Source organism: Malaclemys terrapin, chromosome 3 (assembly GCF_027887155.1).
Source record: "Malaclemys terrapin pileata isolate rMalTer1 chromosome 3, rMalTer1.hap1, whole genome shotgun sequence".
Classification (NCBI taxonomy): Eukaryota; Metazoa; Chordata; order Testudines; family Emydidae; genus Malaclemys; species Malaclemys terrapin.
The window spans coordinates 46,160,023-46,169,542 of NC_071507.1; the positions used below are offsets into that span (position 1 = coordinate 46,160,023).

The following is a 9,520-nucleotide window of genomic DNA, read 5'->3' on the forward strand; positions in this document are numbered from 1 at the left end:
GCAAGATCAGTGCTACACCAGTGACTACTTTAGGCCCTGGCCTCCAGGCACAAGTTATTGGTTAACCAGACACTTAGGCAAAATATCAAAATAAATAAGTTCTTCTGCCCCACATGGGCTACAGCTCCCAAAGACTTTTCTCTCACCTCTCTCAGCCAGTGCCCTGACCTAGGGACTCCTATAGGAGCCTTTCTATGCCCTACAATTCTCTCCTTCCCCAGCCCATTTACCTAGGCCCCATCCAAGAACTGGGGCTCCATTTTCTATTCTTTGTAGTTCACCAGCCCAACTGAGCATTTGTGGGCCTCTATAAGGACCAGATGCTCTTCAGGCAATCACTTGTCCCCTGGGATCAGCTGGGAGGCAGCTAACTAGTCACAGGTGGGACTGGGCCCATTTCCCCTTAAAGGCGCCAGCCACCCAGTGCCAGGAGGTCTCCTGTTGCACCATAGTGGAAGGAGAATGAAGCACTAGGAGATGGTAATTCTTCTCCCACTGATCAGGAATTAGTAGCCTGACCTTTCAGGAACAGAACACATGAAACTATCAGCTGTCTAGTTTGACAGGTATCAAGTGTTATCTCTACACTATTGCGGGGCTCCCACGTACATAACATGGAATGGGGATTCAACTCTGAAGATACTGAAATATAGTGCAAAGAAGGAAATCACCACCAGTGCTCCCCAGCGTTCAGCTATATCAGGTGGCATTCAGCATGCTGGTGTACTTGGATGTTTCTGCTCGTTCACCAGTTGCTTCATCAATCACCACAGACATTCCAAGTGTAAGTCATATGATGCAGCAAACCCTTTGGGACTGGAAAGCAAGGGGAGAGAATCAAGTCCAGTATGTGCTTTGCTATCTTCTAATAGCAACTAGAGATGCTGATCAACGGTGAAGTCATCAATGGAACTCTGACCTTTCAGTCCTTTCTACCCGGGAGGAAATCTACAGGTACAAGGTGGCCTACACACCTTGTCTAGCCCTCTGTACTCTGAACGGAAAAAGTGTGCGTGTCTTACAGTCTACACACCACTACCATTATCGCCCACACAAACCAGATTAAAAATAAAGTGTTTCAAGTCAGCTAAAGGGTCCACAAGAGCATCTAAATCTAAAGACAATCACCAGGAAGAGTGTTGCCAGATACACAAAGAGCAGAACCTGCTAGAAAAGACATTAGTACCCGATGCATTGTACAAGATCCCAAATCCAATCTCTTCCTAACACAAATTGACTATGGCTGAGCTAAAAGATGCCACAAAACATGATGCAAAGAAAAACTCCATGAGCCTGTGAGTAGCATAGTAAAGTGTCAGCAGCCAAGCAGCTATGATGTTATCATTAGTACCATAGTTTACAATATTGCACTCCTAAGCAGGAGTAGATCATATTCCAGGACAAGACCTGGTCCACACTATTATATTAACAGGGGAGAGGAAAATCAAAGAAATAAGCAGCAGGAACTACACTAGGAACCCAACTGTTGCTGACTGTGATGGTCAATACATTGTGATTGTCAGCTCCCCCCGTCATCCCCTCTCAGTCTGTATTGGAAACACTTTAGCCATTGGTTTAGAAAGCTTGATCCGTTTCCATGTCATTAATGAAAGCATGACAAGTGCTTCATTCCACCAGGTGCAGATGGACCCTTCATCTAACAACATTTCATCTTAGCTATTTCCTATAAGACCCAGGAACTGCCGTAGCAGCAAAGACCAATGGACCACATGCAATAGCATTTACCTCTGTCCAGGACATACCTGACACTTCAGAGGAAGCATGACATGCTGAAGTCAAACGTTCCCACTTCACATGGATCTTAACTGTCATTTGAGAAACACCTCCCCAGGGAAGACTTGGCTAAGGGACACTCAGTCACTTACCTTTCCAACTTCCATATTAGTTACTTTGCTAGGCCCAACTCTACACACCCTTGCAGTAAAGCGCTCCAAGGAGCAGGGAAGAGAATTCAAGAACTCCATTTGATTCATCCAGTTCGTCTTGTAGGGTTTCCGCTCCATGCTCCTACCAGGGGCAGGGCTTTACAGCCTTAAAGGGAGCAGAGTGTGGGCCTCCAAACTCCAAGAGAACCTGACGCTCCACAGGGAAGGGACGTTCCAGACGAGTGGATCCTTTGGGATGGGCTGCTATGGGTTCTCCACGCTGCACCTGAGCTCTACGCCCTCCAAGTAGGGGAGGTGACATGGTGATCAGGACTGCTGACTTTCTGAAGGAAATAACTCCTGTGTTTGAGCCTGAGGGGAAGAATCCTGGAGAGTGACTGCTCCTGGTTGCCAGAGGCAGTGCCACAGCTGTGCGGTGTTCAGACAGAGGGGCTCCTGCAAGCTCAAGGGAAGGGGAAAAAAGCTGGAAACTTAGGCCCAGATCCACAAAGGAACTTAAATCCAGATTTAGGCATCACTGCAATCCACAAAATCCCCACTCAGCTGCTGCCTAACCCTGTAGGTGCCTAAGCTCACTCAGCGCCTACATTTTTGCTGCAGAAGTTCCCTGGGCGCCTATATTTCTGCCTCTGGGCATGTGCACTTCTGCCTTGCTTTAAGCATCCTTACTTCTAGGTCCCAGAGCGATCCACAAACTGGGGGAAGATAGGCACTCCTCCTCTTATCTTGCCTGTGGGGCTCCATCCAGTAGGCATGCTCTGAGTATACCTAACTCCACACAAAATGCCTGGGGACAGGAGGAGGCAGCCTCCCTTATACTCTTTCTGCCAAAGGTTAGGTTACTTCTCTGGGATACGGGAGACCCTGGTTCAATTCCCTCTTTGCTTGATAAGGCATTTGAATAGTGATCCCCCACCTCTCAGGTGCCCTAACTACTCAGCTAAGGAGTGAGAATCACTGTCTCTCTGGCCTAATTAATTATTCAACTTCAACAGAAGAGACAGAGGAAGTCCCACATCACAATATCCCGTAGTCCGATGGCTGAGGCCCTCTCCTGAGAGGTGGGGAACCCTTGTCCAAATCCCTTCTCATCAAGTAGAACAGGGGTGGCCAACCTGTGGCTCTGGAGCCACATGCGGCTCTTCAGAGGTTAATATGTGGCTCCTTGCATAGGTGATGACTCCAAGGCTGGAGCTACAGATGCTAACTTTCCAATGTGCTGTGGGGTGCTCACTGCTCAACTCCGTGCTCTGCCCCAGTTCCTTTCACCACTCCACCCCTTCCCCCAAAACCCCTCCCCCCTCCCCACCAGAGCCTCCTGCACATTGCAAAACAGCTGATTGCAAGAGGCGTGGGAAGGGAGGAGGAGGCGCTGATTGGAGGGGCTGCCAGTGGGCGGGAGGCGCTTGGAGTTGGAGGGGGGCTGCTGACATATTACTGTGGCTCTTTGGCAATGTTCCTTGGTAAATTCTGGCTCCTTCTCAGGCTCAGGTTGGCCATCCCTGAAGTAGAAGGTGGAACTGAATGGGTGTCTCCCACATCCTGGGGGAATACCCTAACTACTGGGCTAAGAGTTATAGAAGAAGTCATGATCCTCCTCCTCCTCCTCCTCCCCATCCCAATGGTCCATTGTGTGGCACTAGGCAAGTGCCTAACTCATTCTTAAACAGCTTAGGCACCTAAGCCACCTGACTCCGGGAGAGGAGTTCCCAGTTGTGAACCACAAGCAGAGATGGGCACATCCCTGCAGCCCAGACTTAGGTGCTGAACTCTGTCAGAAGGGTGGGGCTTAGCCCTCTCCCCCTTCTTGGCATCTCCCCACCTAGCATATTGGCTTTTATAGGGAGCCTAGGCACCGAACTCAAGCTTTGTGGATCCCAAAGTTGTTCCAATGATTTTCTAGGTGCCTAAAAGTTAGGCATTGCAGTGCCTAAGTCCCTTTATGGATCTGGGCCAAGTCTCTTCTCCTCCTTCCATGTGTTTGCTCTCTTCTGTGTCACAGAGCAGAGAGAAGCACAGGGTTCCTAGTTACTAACCTAGGCAAAGAACAGGGATATAACTAGCCATCTGAAGTTCATACACATACTACATTTATCAAACCAATCCCCCCTGCCCACCCCAGTCTTCTTTCCCAGCAGTTTTTACTCCTGATCTACACTAGTGTATGTGGGAAGAGAATCAAAACCATAATCTCTGAGGGTGGACGGATCATTAAATACAGTATAATTACTAATGCAGCAGCAGAGAGACAAGCAGAGTGTGATGAAAAGCCAAACAAACCTGCTAGTCTCAGTAGGAAATGTTGCCAGCAGAAATGTTAAACTGTACACCATGGCGTACATGCCCTATGTCCACCTACCCCCAGGTCAGTCTTTCATTAAACTAACATGTTAATGCAAAAGCTACATGCGAAGTATCTATTCCTCACCAAGGGTTTTTCAGTCTTGCATTCATAAATCAGTACAGATATAAGGGGCCGGGGGAGGAAAGAGATGGGCTCCAGCTGTGAAGTCCAGTCCCCGACCTAAACTTTCCCAAAGTCTCATATACACACATTCTAGGTGAAATCTTGGCCCCACTGAAATCTGTGAACGCAATGGGGCCAGGATTTCACCCTCTTTATTAAGAGAATGTCAAGGCTGTGTAATTATTAGTATTCCTGTTTATTACTGTGGTGCTTAGGCACCAACCAAGAATGGGACCTACGAGCTTACATTCTAAACAGAGAAGACAGACACAGGGTAAAAGACAGAGACAGAACATAAATAAAGGACTCAAAGGCCAGGAAAGCCCATAGCAAGGTTGTAAAGTCAAGGTTTAAGATTGCTTTGGCTGAGGCAGGACTCCTTAAGAGCTCTTCCTCATTCAATCTGGACACGGTCACTATGCAGCTGAGTGAATGGTACATTTGTGCACCACGCAGCTGCTGTTAACCTGCTAACTTTCAATTTAGGTTTGGTCTGGACTGCTAAAAAAAATTTGTTTTTACCATGAATTAACTAGAGTGCACTAGCTACAACCCTAGTGGAGACAAGGCGTTTTAGTTTTATTGCAAGGTCAACCACAGGTGGAGAGTATAGTGCAAACCTTGCCTACTAGCTACCTCGTGGTAAACTCTACAGTGCAACTCAACCTGGATGTGAGGACCTAAACAGAGGTCCACGTCTAAATCTTGCAGATTCTTTCACCAGAACATCAGCAAAATAAGGCCTTTCTTGTCCTTTCACACAGCAAAACTCTCATCCAAGCTCTTGTTATCTCGCCTCTTGATTACTACACCATCCTTTTCCCCGGCCTCCATAAATGCAGTTTTGCCCCACTCAGATCCATTCAGAGCATTGCTGCAAAGATCATTTCCCTAGTCTATCGCTTTGGCCACATTACCCATCTGTTGGCATTCCTCCATTCGCTCTCTCTTGTCTATCACATCAAAATATATATATATATAAGCAACTTGTCTTCCCTTTCAAAATCTTTCATGACCTATCCCCACCCTACCTATTATCCGTCATTCAGAATTGTAAGGTCGCCTCCCACTTCCACCCAGGCCCATGATGCCAGTCACCATTGCCCTCTTGTTAAATTTTCAAACAAACACCTTTGTGCTTTCTCCCATTTCCCCCAGGTATACTGTCAGGCCCACAGGCTTCAGGAGCTGGTGTTCCTTCCAACTGAGTTTTCACCAAGTTAACCCTTAGAGGGTCCCATTTAAACTCCACACTGGGTAGGCACTCCCTGTACACATCTGCAAAGCCACCTCATTATCCACCTTCAAATCCTTCCTCAAAGCTCACTTTTGCTGTGATGCCTAAAAAAAAAAAACTTGACAAGTTAGGCTGCTGATGTGCAGAGACCACAGTCTATCATACTGACCATCATCATCGGTTTCCTTGGGTACAGACAAACTGATGGGGGAGTACATCTGTTGTCTTTTGTCTTACAATCTAAGTATAAACTTTTTGGGGAAGGGACCATCTTTTTGATCTGTGTATGTACCCCACCTGGCAAAATGAGGTCCATGCCTGGGGCTCCTAGGTGCTGAAGCAATACAAATAATATAATATGGTGCTTTATAGCTATTAGGATTTTACACTGAGATAACTAACATGCAGTAGTTACCTCACTGTTAAAAAAAAAAAATCTTTGCAGCAGTGAAGACTTGCATTGCCATTGCAGCATTAGAGCTGTCAACAAATAATTGCAAACATATACATATATTGGCAGAGACCAAGCCTAGAAACCAATAGGTGATGTTTTCAAGAAATTATTTGTGATGCAAAACAGGTGCTTAGAATGGAAACAGTTAGGCAACCTTAACTATAGCTGTTATTTGCACTCAAGCTATAACATACACACCCGCTTCATGAGACAGAGAAAAACAACTGCTGTACTAAGTTTCTTGACATCTCAGGGTTCTGCCAAGTCCTAGAGCCACTTACTTTAGCCAGGTATGCAGCATTCCTTATTGTCTCCACCATCTCTCTGCCTGCAGGGTGCACCTTTGCCACATGCACCCACATCCTCTCCCAGGTTTGCCCATCGATAGGGAAGCCACTTTTATTGACGAGGAAAAGCACCCCTCCATCTTTGTCTTCTTCTTCCGAGCCCCCGTTGTTGGCAGTGCTGACAGGCCGTGCATGGGTGCTCCTTGACCGGCCCCCTTTGGCTCCCTTGGGATGGGGGCAGTGGTGGGCATTGGAAGTAGAGCCTGTCATGATGGGTTTGAATTGCGAGAGCAGTCCAAGTAGGAAGTATGTATACAGTTCAATGCCACAACAAGGAAACCTTATCCATCTCTCACTTGCTGCCACAGCAATCAGGCAGAGTGGTTATTAGCTAAAATTAGCCAGCGTGAGTGCTGCTGGGTTTATTCTCTTGTGGGCTGAATCTAAAACCAGCAGAGTATGAGAAAGAGGAAAAGAGAAAGCATGTTAACAGAAGAAGAGGAGCAGAGTTTATGCAAAGCATCACCTAGGGCTGGCACACAAGAGGATAACAACATGGCTAGATCTCTTTCTGTATCAACTGATCTCTTTCTGTAAGACTGACAGACAAAAGGACAATAGCAATCTGGAGAGACACCTCTGTAAAACTCCCGAGGGCGTCACACAAGGGTGACAATAGCAATCTACCTAGATCCCGCTCCATATTACCCCTGGGGGTTGCCAAAGGGGGATGACAAGTGACCTGGACCTGGCTAGATCCCTCTGCTTAGGGCTGTCACATTAAGAGACGATAGCACTCTGGCTAGATTCCTGTCTGCATCACCCGGTTCAATCTGACACGATGCTGGAGTCCAAAATGTAAACGTAACATAATCCCCCTCGAACTAAAGCCCAGAGACCCTACACTCCACACTCATCCTCTCCTCTTTCCTCAGAGGTGGGTGATTCTGTGTCAGCCACCAGCAGCAGAGAACCAGACTGCAGCACTAAGAGTATTATCTTAGGCTCAGCTCGAGAAGGGTCCGTTCGCAGGCGATCCCCAGCAGCAGAGGGCTGGGCTGAGCTGGGAATGGGTGGGTGCCTGCCTGCTTCCCCAGCTGCTGCTGCCGCCGGCCATTCTTTAACAGACATGCCACCCCTGCCATGAATCCGCCCCCGCCCCCATACCTGGTCGCAGCGGGATTCATTGCACCATGGACTCTCCGGGAGGCTGGGGTTGCTGCGGCTGCCTCTTTCGCCTTATTCCATGTTCCATGATTGTTACTCTCTGACACGTAACCATGTTACCCGGCAGCCGCCGACGGTCCGAGCGCCCCTATTGGCTGCCGCAACAAAGAGGGGCGGCCCCAGGAGCTGGAAAGCCACGCACAGAAGCTTTGCCGAGTTCTGGTTGGCTGTGATCTTGCCAGGGGGCGGGGCCAGCAGGAGAAATCTGATCACTTATTGCTGGAGATGAGCTGCCGTCAGTGTCTGGAGCTCCCAGTGGTTCGGTACGTTTAAATTCATAAATCGGAGTGTTACATCTGTTAGACATTTGTACGTAGATGAAGATTAATTTTCTAGCACCAACAGTATTCTATGTCGGAACATTTATTTAACATACTGTACTAATTATTCTAAATGAGGGTAGATTATTTATTTCTCTGGTACCCACAAGCTGCAAGACACTTCACAGCTATGATCCCTATCCCCAAGAGTTGACGATCTAAAACCTTAGTCCTATAATCAGATCCACATGGGGTGACATTTGTATCTATACAGATCCAGTTACAGAACCATGGTCTAAAACAAGGGTTCTCAAACTTCATTGCACTCCAACCCCTGTCTGACGACAAAAATTACTACATGACCCCAGGAGGGGGAACCAAAGCCTGAGCCCGACTGCCCTGGGCGGGGAGGCCAAAATCAAAGCTGAAGGGCTTCAGCTCCAGACAGAGGGGCTGCAACCTGAGCCCCATTGCCCAGGGTTGAAGCCCTCAACCTTTGGCTTTGGCCTCAGGCAGTGGGGCTTGGGCTTTGGTCCCGGGCCCCAGCAAGTCTAAGTCAGCCCTGGTGACCCCATTAAAATGGGATTGCGACCCACTCTGAGGTCCTGACCCACAGTTTGAGAACCGTTGGTCTAATGCAAAGTGCCATCCTGCCTACCACTTTTACTCTCTCTCCCCTACCTCAATGGGTTGTAACCAGCGACACTAACATTCCAGTTATACACATTGTCCCACAGGGTTTCCCCATTTCCCCTCCCCAGGGAGAATTTCCAACTCCTCTTCCTTATTGCCCAGAAGAGCAGTGTTGCTTCCCTTCACAAGTGTTATCTTGCAGGGCACCGCAGAACAGCATTCCCCTGAGTCCACACTTGTGTTACTGCAGGATGGGTTATCTGTAAGCCAGGGAGAGACTCCATCCCACATGTCCCTTTCTTCCCTCCATTGGAAGGTGCCGGGGGAGAAAGAAAACATGTCCCCAGGGCTGAGGCAGAATGGGATTGCTGGCATTGCAGCATGCTCACCAGGAACCCTCAAGCCTTCCCTATCAGCTCTGCAGCATCAGAGCCTGGACTGGAGCCTGGACTGGAAAGGCCTATTTTCCACAGAATCCTTCCCTCAGGCCCACAGCATTTAGAGCAGAAATCCCTGTGGGAGTTAATGTTGCTCTAAAAAGAGCTGCCAAGGGGTGTGCAGCTTCTTGACAACACCACACAGAGTGATCTGTTTGTAGAGATGCATAAAGCCCTGCACTGATTCTCTGAGAGGATTCCCCAGAGCAGTTGGGGGAGGCAGGACCTTATTCCTTACCTCTCGTGACAGGGCTGTGTGAGAGCTTCTAGAGAGCCAGAGGTAGCTTTCTAGAGGGTTAATTCAGAAATTCCCTATGGAACCTAGGGGCTGCGGCCTACGGCAGGAAGGAGCCAGGTGGTTGTTGGAGTGACTCTAGGAGGAATGCTACGGGATGGCTCTCTGATCACCTCTTCACTCTGCTTCTTCCTACACCCACCTTTGGGGTAAGTCCATCACCTCCTCCGTAGCTGTCGCTGCTGCGTATGGGCTGGAAACCAGATACGGCAGTAGAGAAGTTGCTCACTCAGCCCATGCACAGGAGGATCCATTGCAGCTCAAGTCCTCCTGCTTGTCACAGCCCAGAGGAATGCATGACACTGAGCCTGGACTC

At 48.5% G+C, this 9,520-nt stretch overlaps 1 protein-coding gene across 2 annotated transcripts in view; it reads right to left on the reverse strand.

The window, feature by feature from the left end:
- VASH2 (vasohibin 2) overlaps nucleotides 1-7,637 on the reverse strand; it is a 65,100-nt gene extending 57,463 nt beyond the window's left edge. The window contains exons 1-2 of one of the 2 annotated variants that reach the window (XM_054022371.1): nucleotides 7,520-7,637; nucleotides 6,347-6,795 (exon numbers count right to left, since the gene is read on the reverse strand). In XM_054022371.1, the coding sequence (XP_053878346.1) occupies nucleotides 6,347-6,622 (276 nt within the window). In that variant the 5' untranslated portion in view covers nucleotides 6,623-6,795; nucleotides 7,520-7,637. The remainder of the gene's footprint in view (nucleotides 1-6,346; nucleotides 6,796-7,519) is intronic. The other variant, XM_054022372.1, reaches the window with a different exon arrangement.
- Between the last annotated feature and the right edge of the window lie 1,883 nt (nucleotides 7,638-9,520).